The sequence below is a fragment of the Entelurus aequoreus genome, linkage group LG13, assembly GCF_033978785.1.
Source record: "Entelurus aequoreus isolate RoL-2023_Sb linkage group LG13, RoL_Eaeq_v1.1, whole genome shotgun sequence".
NCBI lineage: Eukaryota > Metazoa > Chordata > Actinopteri > Syngnathiformes > Syngnathidae > Entelurus > Entelurus aequoreus.
The window spans coordinates 14,909,007-14,933,175 of NC_084743.1; the positions used below are offsets into that span (position 1 = coordinate 14,909,007).

The 24,169-nt window shown below is 34.7% G+C and overlaps 1 protein-coding gene and 1 long non-coding RNA gene across 2 annotated transcripts in view; one reads left to right on the forward strand and one right to left on the reverse strand.

Moving 5' to 3' along the window:
* The window catches only part of LOC133663707 (thrombospondin type-1 domain-containing protein 7B-like), a 124,839-nt gene extending 119,310 nt beyond the window's left edge, over window positions 1–5,529 (reverse strand). The window contains exon 1 of the mRNA XM_062068389.1: window positions 5,391–5,529. Coding sequence (XP_061924373.1) covers window positions 5,391–5,529 — 139 coding nt within the window. The remainder of the gene's footprint in view (window positions 1–5,390) is intronic.
* An 11,694-nt stretch (window positions 5,530–17,223) lies between these two features.
* On the forward strand, window positions 17,224–23,823 carry LOC133663202 (uncharacterized). Its single transcript, XR_009828260.1, has 3 exons — window positions 17,224–17,315; window positions 22,855–22,955; window positions 23,268–23,823. It is a non-coding gene; the product is annotated as an uncharacterized LOC133663202 (long non-coding RNA).
* Window positions 23,824–24,169: the final 346 nt, after the last annotated feature.

A 24,169-nucleotide genomic window follows, 5' to 3' on the forward strand; every position in this document is an offset into this window, starting at 1 on the left:
CTACTTATATGTATGTGTATGTATGTATGTATACTGTATGTGTATTTATGTATGTATATATGCAGTATGTATGTATTAATATGTATATGTGTATATATGTATATGTATGTATATATGTATCTATATTTGTTTATGTATATATGTATGTATATATGTGTGTATGAATGTATATGTATTTATACTGTATATATATATATGTGTAAAATGTATGTGTATATATGTATGTATATACAGTATATATGTGTGTATGAATGTATATATGTATATATGTATGTATGAATGTATATGTATGTATATATGTATGTGTATAAATGTATATATATATGTGTATATATGTATGTATACTGTATGTGTATATATGTAAGTATATGTATGTATATATACAGTATGTATTTATGTGTATGTATTGTGTATATATATATATATATATATATATATATATATATATATATATATATATATATATATATATATATATATATATATATAAAATATATATATATATATAATGTGTATATATGTATGTATATTAGTGTATGTATATATGTGTGTATGAATGTACATGTACTGTATGTACAAACCCCGTTTCCATATGAGTTGGGAAATTGTGTTAGATGTAAATATAAACGGAATACAATGATTTGCAAATCATTTTCAACCCATATTCAGTTGAATATGCTACAAAGACAACATATTTGATGTTCAAAAAGATAAACTTTTTTTTTTGCAAATAATCATTAACTTTTAGAATGTGACAAAGAAGTTGGGAAAGGTGGCAATAAATACTGATAAAGTTGAGGAATGCTCATCAAACACTTATTTGGAACATCCCACAAGTGAACAGGCAAATTGGGAACAGGTGGGTGCCATGATTGGGTATGAAAGTAGATTCCATGAAATGCTCAGTCATTCACAAACAAGGATGGGGTGAGGGTCACCACTTTGTCAACAAATGCGTGAGCAAATTGTTGAACAGTTTAAGAAAAACCTTTCTCAACCAGCTATTGCAAGGAATTTAGGGATTTCACCATCTACGCTCCGTAATATCATCAAAGGGTTCAGAGAATCTGGAGAAATCACTGCACGTAAGCAGCTAAGCCCGTGACCTTCCATCCCTCAGGCTGTACTGCATCAACAAGCGACATCAGTGTGCAAAGGATATCACCACATGGGCTCAGGAACACTTCAGAAACCCACTGTCAGTAACTACAGTTGGTCGCTACATCTGTAAGTGCAAGTTAAAACTCTCCTATGCAAAGCGAAAACCGTTTATCAACAACACCCAGAAACACCGTCGGCTTCGCTGGGCCTGAGCTCATCTAAGATGGACTGATGCAAAGTGGAAAAGTGTTCTGTGGTCTGACGAGTCCACATTTCAAATTCTTTTTGGAAACTGTGGACGTCGTGTCCTCCGGACCAAAGAGGAAAAGAACCATCTGGATTGTTATAGGCGCAAAGTGTAAAAGCCAGCATCTGTGATGGTATGGGGGTGTATTAGTGCCCAAGACATGGGTAACTTACACATCTGTGAAGGCACCATTAATGCTGAAAGGTATATACAGCTTTTGGAGCAACATATGTTGCCATCCAAGCAACGTTACCATGGACGCCCCTGCTTATTTCAGCAAGACAATGCCAAGCCACGTGTTACATCAACGTGGCTTCATAGTAAAAGAGTGCGGGTACTAGACTGGACTAGACCTGTCTCCCATTAAAAATGTGTGGCGCATTATGAAGCCTAAAATAGCACAAAGGAGACCCCCGGACTGTTGAACAACTTAAGCTGTACATCAAGCAAGAATGGGAAAGAATTCCACCTGAGAAGCTTCAAAAATGTGTCTCCTCAGTTCCCAAACGTTTACTGAGTGTTGTTAAAAGGAAAGGCCATGTAACACAGTGGTGAACATGCCCTTTCCCAACTACTTTGGCACGTGTTGCAGCCATGAAATTCTAAGTTAATTATTATTTGCAAAAAAAAAATAAAGTTTATGAGTTTGAACATCAAATATCTTGTCTTTGTAGCATATTCAACTGAATATGGGTTGAAAAGGATTTGCAAATCATTGTATTCCGTTTATATTTACATCTAACACAATTTCCCAACTCATATGGAAACGGGGTTTGTATATATGTATGTATGTGTATGTATATATGTGTATGTATTAATGTGTATATACTCTATGTATATATGTATGATGTATGTGTGTATATGTATATATTTATATGTATGTATATACTGTATATGTATATATGTGTCTATATGTATATATGTATGTGTACATGTGTGTGTGTATGTATGTATTTATGTATATATATGCATATGTATATATAAATGTAGATATATTTATGTATATACTGTATGTATATGTATGTATATATGTGTATATGTATGTATATGTATATATGTATATATGTATATATATATATATATATGTATGTATGTGTGTATATATATATATATATATATACACATATATATACATACACATACATACATACTGCATATACATACATATACACACAGTATATACATAAATATATATATACAGAACCATATGGCACTTCTAAGTGTGTTCAAAGTGTGGAGGCTGGCAGCCATTATTCATGTTGACATTGTTTCTCACGGGTAAGTCTGCTTCACTTTTGTTAGATTTACAAACCCCGTTCAAGAACCAATCAAATTCTTAAATGGAGGTTCCACTGTAGTTGTGAATCATTCCCTCAGAGCAGGGATATTCAACTATATAGTTCTGGGGGCCACATTTCCAGAAAGCTAAGGACCGGACCATTGCTTTTGTTCTTATTTTGTATAAAAGAAAGGGCATCTCTATCCTCCTTCAAAACCGCAATAAAAGTTCACCTCCAGGCAGCTACAGCCCTAAACTAACACCCTCCCCGGATTGCTAATAATCAAATGTAAACAATCAAATGCAGATACTTTTTCTTATGCCTTCTGATCTCTCTCTCTCTCTCTCTCTCTCTCTCTCTCTCTCTCTCTCTCTCTCTCTCTCTCTCTCCACTACTTGCTGTCCATATCCTACCCCCCCCCCCCCCGCCCCCTCCACACCCCTGATTGTAAATAATGTAAATAATTCAATGTGATTATCTTGTGTGATGACTGTATTATGATGATAGTATATCTGATAGTATATATCTGTATCATGAATCAATTTAAGTGGACCCCGACTTAAACAAGTTGAAAAACTTATGCGGGTGTTACCATTTAGTGGTCAATTGTACGGAATATGTACTTCACTGTGCAACCTACTAATAAAAGTCTCAATCAATCAACCAATCAATCAATCCCGGAGAGCCATCGTCCTCCACAGTGGACATTTATTCTGGTCTATTTACAAAACCCAAAAGCCGTGAAGTTGTCACGTTGTGTAAAAGGTAAATAAAAAGAGAATACAATGATTTGCAAATCCTTTTCAACTTATATTCAATTGAATAGACTGCAAAGACAAGATATGTCATGGTTTTTTTTTTCCAAATAATTATGAACTTAGAATTTAATGGCAACAACACATTGCAAAAAAGTTGTCACAGGGGCATTTTTACCACTGTGTTACATGGCCTTTCCTTTTAACAACACTCAGTAAAGGTTTGGGAACTGAGGAGACACATTTTTGAAGTGGAATTCTTTCCCATTCTTGCTTGACGTACAGCTTAAGTTGTTCAACAGTCTCCCTTCTCATATTTTAGGCTTCACATTGCACCACACATTTTCAATGTCTGGACTACAGGCAGGCCAGTCTAGTACCCGCACTCTTTTACTATGTTGTTGTAACACGTGGCTTGGCATTGTCTTGCTGAAATAATAATAATAATAATAATAATGGATAAGATTTATATAGCGCTTTTCTAGACACTCAAAGCGCTTCACAGCTTCATTTATTTATATATATATATATATACTGTATATATATATATATATATACATATATATATATATATATGTATATACATGTATGTATATATATATATATATATATATATATATATATATATATATATATATATATATATATATATATATATATATATATATATATATATATATATATATATATATATATATATATATATATATATATATATATAAATAAATATACAGTATAAATAAGCAGGGGCGTCCATGGTAACGTTGCTTGGTTGGCAGCATATGTTGCTCCAAAACCTGTATGTACCTTTCAGCATTAATGGTGCCTTCACAGATGTGTAAGTTACCCATGACTTGGGCACTAATACACCCCCATACCATCACACATGCTGGCTGTTCAACTTTGCGCCTAGAAAAATCTGGATGGTTCTTTTTCTCTTGGTCCGGAGGACACGACGTCCACAATTTCCAAAAAACAATTTCAAATGTGGACTCATCAGACCACAGAACACTTTTACACTTTGCATCAGTCCATCTTAGATGAGCTCAGGCCCAGCGAAGCCGGCGGCGTTTCTGGGTGTTGTTGATAAATGTCTGTGGTTTTGCATAGTAGAGTTTTAACTTGCACTTACAGATGTAGCGACCAACTGTAGTTACTGACAGTGGTTTTCTGAAGTGTTCCTGAGCCTGTGTGGTGATATCCTTTACACACCGACGTCGCTTTTTGATGCAGTAATACCGTGCGTAATACCATGGCTTACGTGCAGTGATTTCTCCAGATTCTCCGAACCTTTTGATGATATTACGGAGCGTCGATGGTGAAATCCCTAAATTCCTTGCAATAGCTGGTTGAGAAATGTTGTCCTTAAACAATTTGCTCAGGCATTTGTTGACAAAGTGGCGTTTGTGAACGACTGAGCATTTCATGGAAGCTGCTTTTACACCCAATCATGGCACCCACCCGTTCCCAACTAGCCTGTTCACCTGTGGGATGTTCCAAATAAGTCTTTGACGAGCATCCGCCAACTTTCTCAGTCTTTTTTGCCACTCGTGCCAGCTTTTTCGAAACATGTTTCAGGCATCAAATTCTAAATGAGCTCATATTTGCAGAAAATAACAAAGTTGACCAGTTTCAATGTTAAATATCTTGTCTTTGCAGTCTATTCAGTTGAATATAAGTTGAAAAGGATTTGCAAATCCTTGTATTCTCTTTTTATTTACCATTTACACAACGTGACAACTTCACTAGTTTTGTATTTTGTGGGAGTTACAGGAGTCGTGCTCACAGTGAGAGTGGGAGTGGGAGCACTCTCACTATATCAGTAAATAGTGCTGGTGTGAGCACACCCTTGAGGAGTGACATGTTAAGGCTCAGACATCTCGTTTGAACATGAAGCCAATTAAGGGATTAGGCCCCTGTGATCCCCTAACGACTCCACTTTGTTCCCCCGGGCCCACCACGGTGGCGCTGCATGCGTGTGGAAGGTAAGACGCTACACGCGCTGACTTGTTTCACGCCGCTGTTTGCACTCGCTGTCGGCGTGAATCACTCCCGCGGAATCTACCAAGACGCCTTCCTGCTGCGGCTGCGTCCAGCCGGCCCAGGCTGCGGTCCCACTGGCGGTCCCGTGCTCTGGTCCAAACATCTGTTTTGGGGTTTGCGATAGGAACATAAGGACATATCGGCGTCAGAAATTGAGAATAACACGATTGCAACACTTTCTTGAAATGCACGACGCACTTTTATTTAAGACACAAGTAAACAAAAGCTGTGAAGTTGTCACGTTGTGTAAATGGTCAATAAAAAGAAAATACAATGATTTTCAACTTATATTCAATTGAACAGACTGCATATACAACATATGTCATGTTCACACTGAGAAACTTTGTTATTTTTTGCAAATATTAGCTCATTTGGAATTTGATGCCTGCGACATGTTTCCAAAAAAGCTGGCACAAGTGGCAAAAAAGAGTGAGAAAGTTGAGGGATGCCCGTCAAAGACTTATTTGGAACGTCCCACGGGTGAACGGGCTGATTGGGAACGGGTGGGTGCCGTGATTGGGTGTAAAAGCAGCTTCCGTGAAATGCTCAGTCGTTCACAAACAAGGACGGGGGCGAGGGTCGCCACTTTGTTGACAAATGCCTGAGCAAATTGTTTAAGAACAACATTTCTCAACCAGCTATTGCAAGGAATTTAGGGATTTCGCCATCTACGCTCCGTAATATCATCAAAATGTTCAGAGAATCTGGAGAATTCACCGCATGATATTACGCACTTTTGATCCCTCCCATCAAAAAGCCACATCAGTGTGTAAAGGATATCACCACACGGGCTCAGGAACACTTCGGAGAACCACCGTGAGTAACTACAATTGGTCGCTACATCTGTAAGTGCACGTTAAAACTCTACTGTGCAAAGCCACAGCCATTTATCAACAACACCCAGAGAGGCTTCGCTCATTTAAGACGGACTGATGCAAAGTGGAAAAATGTTCTGTGGTCAGACGAGACCATATTTCAAATTGTTTTTGGAAATTGTGGACGTCGTGAGAAAAAGGAACCATCCGGATTTTTCCAGGCGCAAAGTTGAACAGCCAGCATGTGTGATGGTATGGGGGTGTATTAGTGAAGTGAAGTGAAGTGAATTACATTTATATAGCGCTTTTTCTCAAGTGACTCAAAGCGCTTTACATTGTGAAACCCAATATCTAAGTTACATTTAAACCAGTGTGGGTGGCACTGGGAGCAGGTGGGTAAAGTGTCTTGCCCAAGGACACAACGGCAGTGACTAGGATGGCGGAAGCGGGGATCGAACCTGCAACCCTCAAGTTGCTGGCACGGCCGCTCTACCAACCGAGCTATACCGTCCCAGTTAGTGTCCCAGTTAGCGCCCAAGTCATGGTAACTTACACATCTGTGAAGGCACCATTAATGCTGAAAGGTACATACAGGTTTTGGAGCAATCCAAGCAACGTATGCAAAGCCACAGACATTTATCAACAACACCCAGAAATGCTTCGCTCATCTAAGACGGACTGATGCAAAGTGGAAAAGTGTTCCGTGGTCTGACGAGTCCACATTTCAAATTGTTTTTGGAAACTGTGGACGTCGTGTCCTCCGGACCAAAGAGGAAAGGAACCATCCGGACTGTTCTAGGGTCAAAGTTGAACAGCCAGCATGTGTGATGGTATGGGGGTGTATTAGTGCCCAAGACATGGGTAACTTACACATCTGTGAAGGCACCATTAATGCTGAAAGGTACATACAGGTTTTGGAGCAATCCAAGCAACGTATGCAAAGCCACAGCCATTTATCAACAACACCCAGAAATGCTTCGCTCATCTAAGATGGACTGATGCAAAGTGGAAAAATGTTCTGTGGTCAGACGAGACCATATTTCAAATTGTTTTTGGAAATTGTGGACGTCGTGAGAAAAAGAACCATCCGGACTGTTCTAGGGTCAAAGTGTAAAAGGCAGCATGTGTGATGGTATGGGGGTGTATTAGTGCCCAAGACATGGGTAACTTACACATCTGTGAAGGCACCATTAATGCTGAAAGGTACATACAGCTTTTGGAGCAATCCAAGCAACGTTTGCAAAGCCACAGCCATTTATCAACAACACCCAGACATGCTTCGCTCATCTAAGATGGACTGATGCAAAGTGGAAAAGTGTTCTGTGGTCTGACGAGTCCACATTTCAAATTGTTTTTGGAAACTGTGGACGTCGTGTCCTCCGGACCAAAGAGGAAAAGAACCATCCGGACTGTTCTAGGGTCAAAGTGTAAAAGGCAGCATGTGTGATGGTATGGGGGTGTATTAGTGGCCAAGACATGGGTAACTTACACATCTGTGAAGGCACCATTAATGCTGAAAGGTACATACAGCTTTTGGAGCAATCCAAGCAACGTATGCAAAGCCACAGCCATTTATCAACAACACCCACAAAAAAACCCCACTTGGAACAGAAAATGAGGCAGAGTTTCTGTCACTAGAAGCTTCCCTCCTGCCCCTGAAAAGGCGCCTAATGAAGGCGACAGCTGTTGAAGGAGTGACACCTTCCCTTTTTTCCGACCTTTCCTTCAAGTGAACGACGGTGGAAAGTGTGAGCGAGGCTCGGAGGAAACCCGCGGGACTAAAGTTCCGTCTTCAGCGTGTCATGAAGTATACTTCAGGGAACAACAGGTGTCTACTTCAGCCATTTCACTCCATTCAATGTGTCGCACGGTCCGGCACAGCTGGTAGAGCAGGGGTGTCCAAAGTGCGGCCCCTAGCTCATTTTTTAAGGGCCCGTTTCCTGATTGTTAGCATTCTGATATTAGCATGATAGCTTTTTTTTGTATTTTTTGCAGGTATACACTTCAGCGTCAGATATTTTGTTACTCGACAAATGCTACCTGTTAGCAGGCTAATGTTACTAGGCTAGCTTTTTTAGCAACATTTTTAGTCATATTTTGGTACTCGATGCATGTTGACGTTACCATGCTAGCGTTTTAACGCATTTTTCAAGAATACATCGCAAAGTAATATATTTTTGTGCTTGACGCATGCTACAGTCAGTATTTTTGCATGCTAACATTAGCTAATTTAGCAGATATAGACCTCAGTGTCATATACTTTGTTACTTGACAAATGCTACCTGTTAGCATTTTTAGCTAAATGTATAATTATGCACCAGGGTCATATTTTGATACTTGATGTATTTTAACGTTACCATGCTAGCATTTTAACACATTTTTCAAGATTACATCGCAAAGTAATATGTTTTTGTGCTTGACGCATGCTACAGTCAGTATTTTTGCATGCTAACATTAGCTAACTTAGTAGGTATAGACCTCAGTGTCATATATTTTGTTACTTGACAAATGCTACCTGTTAGCATGCTAGCTTTTTTAGCTAAATTTATAATTATACACCAGTGTCATATTTTGGTACTTGATGTATGTTAATGTTACCATGCTAGCATTTTCAACACATTTTTCAGAAATACATCACAAAGTAATATATTTTTGTGCTTGACGCATGCTACAGTCAGTATTTTTGCATGCTAACATTAGCTAATGTAGCAGGTATAGACCTCAGTGTCATATATTTTGTTACTTGACAAATGCTACCTGTTAGCATGCGAATGTTAGTAGGTTAGCTTTTTTAGCTAAATTTATAATTATACACCAGGTTCATATTTTGGTACTCGATGCATGTTGACGTTACCATGCTAGCATTTTAACGCATTTTTCAAGAATACATCGCAAAGTAATATATTTTTGTGCTTGACGCATGCTACAGTCAGTATTTTTGCATGCTAACATTAGCTAATTTAGCAGATATAGACCTCAGTGTCATATACTTTGTTACTCGACAAATGCTACCTGTTAGCAGGCTAATGTTACTAGGCTAGCTTTTTTAGCAACATTTTTAGTCATATTTTGGTACTCGATGCATGTTGACGTTACCATGCTAGCATTTTAACGCATTTTTCAAGAATACATCGCAAAGTAATATATTTTTGTGCTTGACGCATGCTACAGTCAGTATTTTTGCATGCTAACATTAGCTAATTTAGCAGATATAGACCTCAGTGTCATATACTTTGTTACTCGACAAATGCTACCTGTTAGCAGGCTAATGTTACTAGGCTAGCTTTTTTAGCAACATTTTTAGTCATATTTTGGTACTCGATGCATGTTGACGTTACCATGCTAGCATTTTAACGCATTTTTCAAGAATACATCGCAAAGTAATATATTTTTGTGCTTGACGCATGCTACAGTCAGTATTTTTGCATGCTAACATTAGCTAATTTAGCAGATATAGACCTCAGTGTCATATACTTTGTTACTTGACAAATGCTACCTGTTAGCATTTTTAGCTAAATGAATAATTATACACCAGGGTCATATTTTGATACTTGATGTATTTTAACGTTACCATGCTAGCATTTTAACACATTTTTCAAGATTACATCGCAAAGTAATATATTTTTGTGCTTGACGCATGCTACAGTCAGTATTTTTGCATGCTAACATTAGCTAATTTAGCAGATATAGACCTCAGTGTCATATACTTTGTTACTCGACAAATGCTACCTGTTAGCAGGCTAATGTTACTAGGCTAGCTTTTTTAGCAACATTTTTAGTCATATTTTGGTACTCGATGCATGTTGACGTTACCATGCTAGCATTTTAACGCATTTTTCAAGAATACATCGCAAAGTTATATATTTTTGTGCTTGACGCATGCTACAGTCAGTATTTTTGCATGCTAACATTAGCTAATTTAGCAGATATAGACCTCAGTGTCATATACTTTGTGACTTGACAAATGCTACCTGTTAGCATTTTTAGCTAAATGTATAATTATACACCAGGGTCATATTTTGATACTTGATGTATTTTAACGTTACCATGCTAGCATTTTAACACATTTTTCAAGATTACATCGCAAAGTAATATGTTTTTGTGCTTGACGCATGCTACAGTCAGTATTTTTGCATGCTAACATTAGCTAACTTAGTAGGTATAGACCTCAGTGTCATATATTTTGTTACTTGACAAATGCTACCTGTTAGCATGCTAGCTTTTTTAGCTAAATTTATAATTATACACCAGTGTCATATTTTGGTACTTGATGTATGTTAATGTTACCATGCTAGCATTTTCAACACATTTTTCAGAAATACATCACAAAGTAATATATTTTTGTGCTTGACGCATGCTACAGTCAGTATTTTTGCATGCTAACATTAGCTAATGTAGCAGGTATAGACCTCAGTGTCATATATTTTGTTACTCGACAAATGCTACCTGTTAGCAGGCTAATGTTACTAGGCTAGCTTTTTTAGCAACATTTTTAGTCATATTTTGGTACTCGATGTATGTTGACGTTACCATGCTAGCATTTTAACGCATTTTTCAAGAATACATCGCAAAGTAATATATTTTTGTGCTTGACGCATGCTACAGTCAGTATTTTTGCATGCTAACATTAGCTAATTTAGCAGATATAGACCTCAGTGTCATATACTTTGTTACTCGACAAATGCTACCTGTTAGCAGGCTAATGTTACTAGGCTAGCTTTTTTAGCAACATTTTTAGTCATATTTTGGTACTCGATGCATGTTGACGTTACCATGCTAGCATTTTAACGCATTTTTCAAGAATACATCGCAAAGTAATATATTTTTGTGCTTGACGCATGCTACAGTCAGTATTTTTGCATGCTAACATTAGCTAATTTAGCAGATATAGACCTCAGTGTCATATACTTTGTTACTCGACAAATGCTACCTGTTAGCAGGCTAATGTTACTAGGCTAGCTTTTTTAGCAACATTTTTAGTCATATTTTGGTACTCGATGCATGTTGACGTTACCATGCTAGCATTTTAACGCATTTTTCAAGAATACATCGCAAAGTAATATATTTTTGTGCTTGACGCATGCTACAGTCAGTATTTTTGCATGCTAACATTAGCTAATTTAGCAGATATAGACCTCAGTGTCATATACTTTGTTACTCGACAAATGCTACCTGTTAGCAGGCTAATGTTACTAGGCTAGCTTTTTTAGCAACATTTTTAGTCATATTTTGGTACTCGATGCATGTTGACGTTACCATGCTAGCATTTTAACGCATTTTTCAAGAATACATCGCAAAGTAATATATTTTTGTGCTTGACGCATGCTACAGTCAGTATTTTTGCATGCTAACATTAGCTAATTTAGCAGATATAGACCTCAGTGTCATATACTTTGTTACTCGACAAATGCTACCTGTTAGCAGGCTAATGTTACTAGGCTAGCTTTTTTAGCAACATTTTTAGTCATATTTTGGTACTCGATGCATGTTGACGTTACCATGCTAGCATTTTAACGCATTTTTCAAGAATACATCGCAAAGTAATATATTTTTGTGCTTGACGCATGCTACAGTCAGTATTTTTGCATGCTAACATTAGCTAATTTAGCAGATATAGACCTCAGTGTCATATACTTTGTTACTCGACAAATGCTACCTGTTAGCAGGCTAATGTTACTAGGCTAGCTTTTTTAGCAACATTTTTAGTCATATTTTGGTACTCGATGCATGTTGACGTTACCATGCTAGCATTTTAACGCATTTTTCAAGAATACATCGCAAAGTAATATATTTTTGTGCTTGACGCATGCTACAGTCAGTATTTTTGCATGCTAACATTAGCTAATTTAGCAGATATAGACCTCAGTGTCATATACTTTGTTACTTGACAAATGCTACCTGTTAGCATTTTTAGCTAAATGTATAATTATACACCAGGGTCATATTTTGATACTTGATGTATTTTAACGTTACCATGCTAGCATTTTAACACATTTTTCAAGATTACATCGCAAGGTAATATATTTTTGTGCTTGACGCATGCTACAGTCAGTATTTTTGCATGCTAACATTAGCTAATTTAGCAGATATAGACCTCAGTGTCATATACTTTGTTACTCGACAAATGCTACCTGTTAGCAGGCTAATGTTACTAGGCTAGCTTTTTTAGCAACATTTTTAGTCATATTTTGGTACTCGATGCATGTTGACGTTACCATGCTAGCATTTTAACGCATTTTTCAAGAATACATCGCAAAGTAATATATTTTTGTGCTTGACGCATGCTACAGTCAGTATTTTTGCATGCTAACATTAGCTAATGTAGCAGGTATAGACCTCAGTGTCATATACTTTGTTACTCGACAAATGCTACCTGTTAGCAGGCTAATGTTACTAGGCTAGCTTTTTTAGCAACATTTTTAGTCATATTTTGGTACTCGATGTATGTTGACGTTACCATGCTAGCATTTTAACGCATTTTTCAAGAATACATCGCAAAGTAATATATTTTTGTGCTTGACGCATGCTACAGTCAGTATTTTTGCATGCTAACATTAGCTAATTTAGCAGATATAGACCTCAGTGTCATATACTTTGTGACTTGACAAATGCTACCTGTTAGCATTTTTAGCTAAATGTATAATTATACACCAGGGTCATATTTTGATACTTGATGTATTTTAACGTTACCATGCTAGCATTTTAACGCATTTTTCCAGAATACATCGCAAAGTAATATATTTTTGTGCTTGACGCATGCTACAGTCAGTATTTTTGCATGCTAACATTAGCTAATTTAGCAGATATAGACCTCAGTGTCATATACTTTGTTACTCGACAAATGCTACCTGTTAGCAGGCTAATGTTACTAGGCTAGCTTTCTTAGCAACATTTTTAGTCATATTTTGGTACTCGATGCATGTTGACGTTACCATGCTAGCATTTTAACGCATTTTTCAAGAATACATCGCAAAGTAATATATTTTTGTGCTTGACGCATGCTACAGTCAGTATTTTTGCATGCTAACATTAGCTAATTTAGCAGATATAGACCTCAGTGTCATATACTTTGTTACTCGACAAATGCTACCTGTTAGCAGGCTAATGTTACTAGGCTAGCTTTTTTAGCAACATTTTTAGTCATATTTTGGTACTCGATGCATGTTGACGTTACCATGCTAGCATTTTAACGCATTTTTCAAGAATACATCGCAAAGTAATATATTTTTGTGCTTGACGCATGCTACAGTCAGTATTTTTGCATGCTAACATTAGCTAATTTAGCAGATGTAGACCTCAGTGTCATATACTTTGTGACTCGACAAATGCTACCTGTTAGCATTTTTAGCTAAATGTATAATTATACACCAGGGTCATATTTTGATACTTGATGTATTTTAACGTTACCATGCTAGCATTTTAACACATTTTTCAAGATTACATCGCAAAGTAATATATTTTTGTGCTTGACGCATGCTACAGTCAGTATTTTTGCATGCTAACATTAGCTAACTTAGTAGGTATAGACCTCAGTGTCATATATTTTGTTACTTCACAAATGCTACCTGTTAGCATGTTAACTTTTTTAGCTAAATTTATAATTATACACCAGTGTCATATTTTGGTACTTGATGTATGTTAATGTTACCATGTTAGCATTTTCAACACATTTTTCAGGTATACATCACAAAGTAATATATTTTTGTGCTTGACGCATGCAACAGTCAGTATTTTTGCATGCTAACATTAGCTAACTTAGCAGGTATAGACCTCAGTGTCATATATTTTGTTACTTGACAAATGCTACCTGTTAGCATGCTAGCTTTTTTAGCTAAATTTATAATTATACACCAGTGTCATATTTTGGTACTTGATGTATGTTAATGTTACCATGCTAGCATTTTCAACACATTTTTCAGATATACATCACAAAGTAATATATTTTTGTGCTTGACGCATGCTACAGTCAGTATTTTTGCATGCTAACATTAGCTAATGTAGCAGGTATAGACCTCAGTGTCATATATTTTGTTACTCGACAAATGCTACCTGTTAGCAGGCTAATGTTACTAGGCTAGCTTTTTTAGCAACATTTTTAGTCATATTTTGGTACTCGATGTATGTTGACGTTACCATGCTAGCATTTTAACGCATTTTTCAAGAATACATCGCAAAGTAATATATTTTTGTGCTTGACGCATGCTACAGTCAGTATTTTTGCATGCTAACATTAGCTAATTTAGCAGATATAGACCTCAGTGTCATATACTTTGTTACTCGACAAATGCTACCTGTTAGCAGGCTAATGTTACTAGGCTAGCTTTTTTAGCAACATTTTTAGTCATATTTTGGTACTCGATGTATGTTGACGTTACCATGCTAGCATTTTAACACATTTTTCAAGAATACATCGCAAAGTAATATATTTTGTGCTTGACGCATGCTACAGTCAGTATTTTTGCATGCTAACATTAGCTAATGTAGCAGGTATAGACCTCAGTGTCATATATTTTGTTACTTGACAAATGCTACCTGTTAGCAGGCTAATGTTACTAGGCTAGCTTTTTTAGCAACATTTTTAGTCAAATTTTGGTACTCGATGCATGTTGACGTTACCATGCTAGCATTTTAACGCATTTTTCAAGAATACATCGCAAAGTAATATATTTTTGTGCTTGACGCATGCTACAGTCAGTATTTTTGCATGCTAACATTAGCTAATTTAGCAGATATAGACCTCAGTGTCATATACTTTGTTACTTGACAAATGCTACCTGTTAGCATTTTTAGCTAAATGTATAATTATACACCAGGGTCATATTTTGATACTTGATGTATTTTATCGTTACCATGCTAGCATTTTAACACATTTTTCAAGATTACATCGCAAAGTAATATATTTTTGTGCTTGACGCATGCTACAGTCAGTATTTTTGCATGCTAACATTAGCTAACTTAGCAGGTATAGACCTCAGTGTCATATATTTTGTTACTTGACAAATGCTACCTGTTAGCATGCTAGCTTTTTTTAGCTAAATTTATAATTATACACCAGTGTCATATTTTGGTACTTGATGTATGTTAATGTTACCATGCTAGCATTTTCAACACATTTTTCAGATATACATCACAAAGTAATATATTTTTGTGCTTGACGCATGCTACAGTCAGCATTTTTGCATGCTAACATTAGCTAATGTAGCAGGTATAGACCTCAGTGTCATATATTTGGTTACTTGACAAATGCTACCTGTTAGCATGCGAATGTTAGTAGGCTAACTTTTTTAGCTAAATTTTTAATTATACACCAGATTCATATTTTGGTACTCGATGTATGTTGACGTTACCATGCTAGCATTTTAACGCATTTTTCAAGAATACATCGCAAAATAATATATTTTGGTGCTTGACGCATGCTAACGTTAGTATTTTTGCAAGCTAACATTAGCTAATGTAGCAGGTATAGACCTCAGTGTCAGATGTTTTGTTATTAGACAAATGCTACCTGTTAGCATGCTAAAGGTTAGTAGGCTTGCTTTTTTAGCAAAATTTTTAGTTAAACACCGGGGTCATATTTTGGTACTTGTGTATGTTAACGTTACCATACTAGCATTTTAACACATTTTTCAAGAATACATCGCAAAGTAATATATTTTGGTGCTTGACGCATGCTAACGTTAGTATTTTTGCATGCTAACATTAGCTAATGTAGCAGGTATAGACCTCAGTGTCAGATGTTTTGTTACTTGACAAATGCTACCTGATAGCATGCTAATGTTAGTAGAATAGCTTTTTTTAGCAAAATGTTTAGTTAAACACTGGGGTCATATTTTTGTACTTGATGTAAGTTGACGTTACCATGCTAGCATTTTATCACATTTTTCAAAAATACATCGCAAAGTAATATATTTTTGTGCTTGACGCATGCTAACGTTAGTATTTTTGCATGCTAACATTAGCTAATTTAGCAGATATATACCTCAGTTTCATATATTTTGTTACTTGACAAATGCTACCTGTTAGCATGTTAGCTTTTTTAGCTAAATTTATAATTATACACCAGGGTCATATTTTGGTACTCGATGTATGTTAACGTTACCATGCTAGCATTTTAATACATTTTTCAAGAATACATCGCAAAGTAATATATTTTGGTGCTTGACGCATGCTACAGTCAGTATTTTTGCATGCTAACATTAGCTAATTTAGCAGGTATAGACGTCAGTGTCAGATATTTTGTTACTTTTGACAAATGCTACCTGTTAGCATGCTAGCTTTTTTTAGCTTAATTTATAATTATACACCGGGGTCATATTTTGGTACTTGATGTAAGTTGACGTTACCATGCTAGCATTTCAACACATTTTTCAAGACTACATCACAAAGTAATATATTTTTGTGCTTAATGCATGCTACAGTCAGTATTTTTGCATGCTAACATTAGCTAATTTAGCAGATATAGAACTCAGTGTCAGATGGTTTGTTACTTGACCAATGCTACCTGTTAGCATGCCAATGTTACTAGGCTAGCTTTTTTTTTTTAGCTAAATTTATAGTTAAACACCAGGGTCATATTTTGGTACCTGAGGTATGTTAACGTTACCATGCTAGCATTTTCAACATATTTTTCAGATATACATTGCAAAATGTTATATTTTGGTGCTTGACGCATGCTACAGTCAGTATTTTTGCATGATAATATTAGCTAATGTAGCAGGTATAGACCTCAGTGTCATATATTTTGTTACTTGCTACCTGTTCGCATGCTAACGTTAAAAGGCTAGCTTTTTCAGCTAAATTTATAATATTTTGTTTTTTCACTCTTTAAAGTAGGGTTTCAACTGACGTCTATTTTATTAATCCACTATTTTATGATTAGTCGACTAATAAGGTTATGAATTCTTGTAGGCTGAAATGTGAACTTTTCTACTGACACAGATGACAGCGCGTGATATAAATGTTCTTTTTCCATAGTTTCTGCGTAAACATTGAAGAGTTGTGCTGCCTCAGCGTGTGGTTCCAGTGCGGTCATGTGACTGCCAGGCTCCGTTGGATTGGTGAAACGCAGTCAAAGGTCAGGAGTGCTTACGTTGGATTGGTCGAACGGAGTCATGTGACAAGAAGTGTCTCTAAAGCTAAGCGGTAAATAATTGATTGTAATTAAATATGATAATAATTACATTTTGGGATTGTAATGAAAGTCAAAGTAACGTAGGAAAAGTACAAATAATATTTATGTTGTATTAAAACTACTCTGACAAGTACAATTTAGACAAAAAAAATCACTTGTTACGATTTAAAATTTTATTTCTAGAAATGTCCCTAGTTTTAAGAGCTATTTACTTATTTTTTGTCATTGACTTTACATCATTATCTTACTTTAAGCTTAAATAATTGTATTTTCTCTATTCTAATTCAAAAATGTTAAAATCTTGTTGAAAGATTCTGCAACATCCCGAGGATGCTTCATTTGAATAATATTTGTTTTCAGAATAAAATACCTTTTTCCATCCTAAAAGTCCTGCTAATTTATAGATATACAAATCTTAACTTAGGATGTTTTATCAAGTAAAATGAACTAGCTGCATGGACAAATCCTTTCTCTAGTTTTTAAAAATGTTTCCCTAAAATCTAGTCTTTTTATCTAATATTTTGTGTGCTCAGCGGTCACTTCATTAGGTACACCTAGTTTTATGAGCTATTTAGTTGTTTTTAGTCATTGACTTTACATCATAATCTTACTTTAAGCTTGAATAATTGTATTTTCTCTATTCTAATTCAAAAATGTTAAAATCTTGTTGAAAGATTCTGCTTTATTTAACAATTGCAAGTTGAATAATATTTGTTTTCAGAATAAAATACTTATTTCCATCTTAAAAGTCCTGCTAATTTATAGATATACAAATTTTAATTTAGGATGTTATATCAAGTAAAAAGAACTAGCTGCATGGACAGATCCTTTCACTAGTTTTTAGAAAGTTTTCCCTAAAATCTAGTCTTTTTATCTAATATTTGTGTGCTCAGCGGTCAATTCATTAGGTACACCTAGTTTTAAGAGCTATTTAGTTGTTTTTAGTCATTGACTTTACATCATAATCTTACTTTAAGCATGAATAATTGTATTTTCTCTATTCTAATTTAAAAATGTTAAAATCTTGTTGAAATATTCTGCAACATCCCGTGGATGCTTCATTTGAATATTTGTTTTCAGAATAAAATGCCTTTTTCCGTCTTAAAAGTCCTGCTAATTTATAGATATACAAATCTTAACTTAGGATGTTTCATCAAGTAAAAAGAACTAGCTGCATGGACAGATCCTTTCACTGGTTTTTAGTGTTTTTTTCCTAAAATCTAGTCTTTTTATCTAATATTTGTGTGCTCAGCGGTCAATTCATTAGGTACACCTAGTTTTAAGAGCTATTTACTTATTTTTAGTCATTGACTTTACATCATTAAGCATAAATAATTGTATTTTCTCTATTCTAATTTAAAAAAATTAAAATCTTGTTGAAAGATTCTGCAACATCCCGAGGATGCTTAATTTGAATAATATTTGTTTTCAGAATAAAATACCTTTTTCCATCTTAAAAGTCCTGCTAATTTATAGATATACAAATCTTAATTTAGGATGTTTCATCAAGAAAAAGAACTAGCTGCATGGACAGATCCTTTCACTAGTTTTTAGAAAATTTTCCCTAAAATCTAGTCTTTTTATCTAATTTTTTGGGTGCCCAGCAGTCACTTCATTAGGTACGCCTAGTTTTAAGAGCTATTTACTTATTTTTATAATCATAATCTTACTTTAGGATTGAATAATTGTATTTTCTCTATTCTAATTTAAAAATGTTAAAATGTGAAAATCTTGTTGAAAGATTCTGCTTCATTTAACAATTGCAAGTTGAATAATATTTGTTTTCAGAATAAAATACTTATTTCCATCTTAAAAGTCCTGCTAATTTATAGATATACAAATTTTAATTTAGGATGGTTTATCAAGTAAAAATAACTAGCTGCATGGACAGATCCTTTCACTAGTTTTTAGTATTTATTCCCTAAAATCTATTTTTTTTAATCTAATATTGTGTGCGCTCAGCGGTCACTTCATTAGGTACACCTAGTTTTAAGCGCTATTTACTTATTTTTAGTCATTGACTTTACATAATTATCTTACTTTAAGCTTGAATAATTGTATTTTCTCTATTCTCATTAAAAAAAGGTTAAAATCTTGTTGAAAGATTCTGCAACATCCCGAGGATGCTTCATTTGAATAATATTTGTTTTCAGAATAAAATACCTTTTTCCATCCTAAAAGTCCTGCTAGTTTATAGATATACAAATTTTAATTTAGGATGTTTCATCAAGTAAAATGAACTAGCTGCATGGACAGATCCTTTCACTAGTTTTTAGTATTTATTCCCTAAAATCTGGACTTTTTATCTAATCTTTTGTGTGCTCAGTGGTCACTTCATTAGGTACACCTAGTTTTAGGAGCTATTTACATATTTTTAGCCACTGACTTTACATCATTATCTTACTTTAAGCATGAATAATTGTATTTTCTCTATTCTAATTAAAAAAAAGTTAAAATCTTGTTGAAATATTCTGCAACATCCCGAGGATGCTTCATTTGAATAATATTTGTTTTCAGAATAAAATACCTTTTTCTATCTTAAAAGTCCTGCTAATTTATAGATATACAAATCTTAATTTAGGATGTTATATCAAGCAAAAAGAACTAGCTGCATGGACAGATCCTTTCACTAGTTTTTAGTAGTTTTTTTCCTAAAATCTAGTCTTTTTATCTAATTTTTTGGGTGCCCAGCAGTCACTTCATTAGGTACGCCTAGTTTTAAGAGCTGTTTACTTATTTTTATAATCATAATCTTACTTTAGGATTGAATAATTGTATTTTCTCTATTCTAATTTAAAAATGTTAAAATGTGAAAATCTTGTTGAAAGATTCTGCTTCATTTAACAATTGCAAGTTGAATAATATTTGTTTTCAGAATAAAATACTTATTTCCATCTTAAAAGTCCTGCTAATTTATAGATATACAAATTTTAATTTAGGATGTTATATCAAGTAAAAAGAACTAGCTGCATGGACAGATCCTTTCACTAGTTTTTAGAAAGTTTTCCCTAAAATCTAGTCTTTTTATCTAATATTTGTGTGCTCAGCAGTCAATTCATTAGGTACACCTAGTTTTAAGAGCTATTTAGTTGTTTTTAGTCATTGACTTTACATCACAATCTTACTTTAAGCATGACTAATTGTATTTTCTCTATTCTAATTCAAAAATGTTAAAATCTTGTTGAAAGATTCTGCAACATCCCGAGGATGCTTCATTTGAATAATATTTGTTTTCAGAATAAAATACCTTTTTCCGTCTTAAAAGTCCTGCTAATTTATAGATATACAAATCTTAACTTAGGATGTTTTATCAAGTAAAAAGAACTAGCTGCATGGACAGATCCTTTCACTAGTTTTTAGTAGTTTTTTTCCTAAAATCTAGTCTTTTTATCTAATTTTTTGGGTGCCCAGCAGTCACTTCATTAGGTACGCCTAGTTTTAAGAGCTGTTTACTTATTTTTATAATCATAATCTTACTTTAGGATTGAATAATTGTATTTTCTCTATTCTAATTTAAAAATGTTAAAATGTGAAAATCTTGTTGAAAGATTCTGCTTCATTTAACAATTGCAAGTTGAATAATATTTGTTTTCAGAATAAAATACTTATTTCCATCTTAAAAGTCCTGCTAATTTATAGATACACAAATTTTAATTTAGGATGTTTCATCAAGTAAAATGAACTAGCTGTATGGACAGATCCTTTCACTAGTTTTTAGTATTTATTCCCTAAAATCTAGTCTTTTTATCTAATCTTTTGTGTGCTCAGCGGTCACTTCATTAGGTACACCTAGTTTTAAGCCCTATTTAGTTATTTTTAGTCATTGACTTTACATCATTAAGCATGAATAATTGTATTTTCTCTATTCTAATTTAAAAAAAATTAAAATCTTGTTGAAAGATTCTGCAACATCCCGAGGATGCTTCATTTGAATAATATTTGTTTTCAGAATAAAATACCTTTTTCCATCTTAAAAGTCCTGCTAATTTATAGATATACAAATCTTAACTTAGGATGTTTCATCAAGTAAAAAGAACTAGCTGCATGGACAGATCCTTTAACTAGTTTTTAGAAATTTTTCCCTAAAATCTAGTCTTTTTATCTAATTTTTTGGGTGCCCAGCAGTCACTTCATTAGGTACGCCTAGTTTTAAGAGCTGTTTACTTATTTTTATAATCATAATCTTACTTTAAGATTGAATAATTGTATTTTCTCTATTCGAATTTAAAAATGTTAAAATGTGAAAATCTTTTTGAAAGATTCTGCTTCATTTAACAATTGCAAGTTGAATAATATTTGTTTTCAGAATAAAATACTTATTTCCATCTTAAAAGTCCTGCTAATTTATAGATATACAAATTTTAATTTAGGATGTTTTATCAAGTAAAAAGAACTAGCTGCATGGACAGATCCTTTCACTAGTTTTTAGTAGTTTTTCCCTAAAATCTAGTCTTTTTATCTAATATTTGTGTGCTCAGCGGTCAATTCATTAGGTACACCTAGTTTTAAGAGCTATTTACTTATTTTTAGTCATTGACTTTACATCATTAAGCATGAATAATTGTATTTACTCTATTCTAAATAAAATAAAATAAAATCTTGTTGAAAGATTCTGCAACATCCCGAGGATGCTTCATTTGAATAATATTTGTTTTCAGAATAAAATACCTTTTTCCATCTTAAAAGTCCTGCTAATTTATAGATATACAAATCTTAACTTAGGATGTTTCATCAAGTAAAATGAACTAGCTGCATGGACAGATCCTTTCACTAGTTTTTAGCATTTATTCCCTAAAATCTAGTCTTTGTATCTAATCTTTTGTGTGCTCAGCGGTCACTTCATTAGGTACACCTAGTTTTAAGCGCTATTTAGTTATTTTTAGTCATTGACTTTTCATCACAATCTTACTTTAAGTATGTTCTCTATTCTAATTCAAAAATGTTAAAATCTTGTTGAAAGATTCTGCAACATCCCGAGGATGCTTCATTTGAATAATATTTGTTTTCAGAATAAAATGCCTTTTTCCGTCTTAAAAGTCCTGCTAATTTATAGATATACAAATCTTAACTTAGGATGTTTTATCAAGTAAAAAGAACTAGTTGCATGGACAGATCCTTTCACTAGTTTTTAGTATTTATTCCCTAAAATCTAGTCTTTTTATCTAATCTTTTGTGTGCCCAGCGGTCACTTCATTAGGTACACAGGCGTCCGATACAGGAGCTGTGTCCAAAAGTTGGCCTGTACGGAGATAATAGTTGGGATTGTGGTCTCTATCAGATGAAGAGAATAGGTAGAGGTTGCAGGAGGGGAACCCGAGACCACAAGGTCCACATTGTGCCTCCAGCCTGACTTGTGTCCTTGTTGGGAGATTCCTCCACATTCCTGAAAGCACCGTCGCTGTGACTGAGCGCTCTGAGTTGGCACCCCCAGCCCATCTATCCCACAGACCTACCGACTCACGCATATTTCCAAATTCCACAGGTTCCCCGAGATCCTGCAGGGAGCTGGAAGTCAATGTCAGAAGGGAAAGGTTTTATGTATCTTCCAGGACTCTGGGCGCTGATGAAGAATTTGTCCACAAAGTAAGAACTTGACTTAACTATTTTTATATTCTGATATTTTTACCCTCTTAGATTTCACAAAAAGAATCTCAAATGTACTTTTGAAGAGCGGCGTTGTACATTTGAGGGTTTGGTAGTACTACAGGATTTAACGTACAAACTTTTATTTTTCTGCTCCCCCTTACAGTTCTTCCCACTCCTATAGTGTTATGTTTTGCATATAAGTGTCTTCCTGTTGTACTCGTGTCCCAATGTGACTGCCACTCTTTCAAGAAACTTCCTTTGATTCTGTCTTACTGAGTTGTTGTCTGCGATTCCTTTCATTGGTGTCAGGTTGAAACACCGATGACATCTATTAAACAGACAAGAAGCAAGGAATTAAACAGAGACAGGATTCAACGTCTGGGCTGTACAGTCTTCCACTACGCTCTGACGAAAGGATTGCACGCCTCCTCTTTTATTTGGACTTTCCCTGATTACATGGCAACAGCTGTTTCTAAGGGGAGAGCGGGTCGTAAACAGCCGTTGCCCTCGGTCACAAAACAGTTCAAAGAAAAGATGCCTGGAGCTTGCGTCAGATCCTGCTTCCTCTCCGCTTTGTAGATCTCGGGTCAAGACAAGATCTTCCTGTGGATTACAACAGATCAAAGAAACCGACACCTTCATGTCGCTTCCCATCTACACAGTGGAGTTTTACAAGCCTTTTGCTTGGTAAGATCAAGGACAGCTTTTGTCCTCTCGCCGGGAACTCATGGAAACAGAACATTTTGTGATAACTTACATACAATTATTCTGAAAATTGGTCTTATGTCAATATTTATGTTGATATGATGTCTTTATTTACCGTTAAGTAAGAATTTCACCTTTTATGTGCTTTGCTGCTGTTTTTTTGAGGTGACCTCTCCTGTTTGACAAGCTTGTCTCTGAGTTCTGTGATGGCTGTTGCCCAAACATTATAACATTAAAAAAACAATGATGTACATTAAAAAGTGCTGCAAGAATTGTTCAGTGCCAGTATATTATTTTAATTGTATTTTTTCATTTAATATTTTTGTGGTTAAAATGTTTCCAAGACAAAAAAACATAAAATGATTAAGAGAATTTGAGAAAAATGCTGAATTGAACAAAATATTATTTTATAAATGTAATCAAGGAATATGTTTTGAAAGAATTATATATTAAAGTCAAATTGATGTTTTCTTTTTTCTTTTGTTTTTGTTTTTAATGAGAAAAGT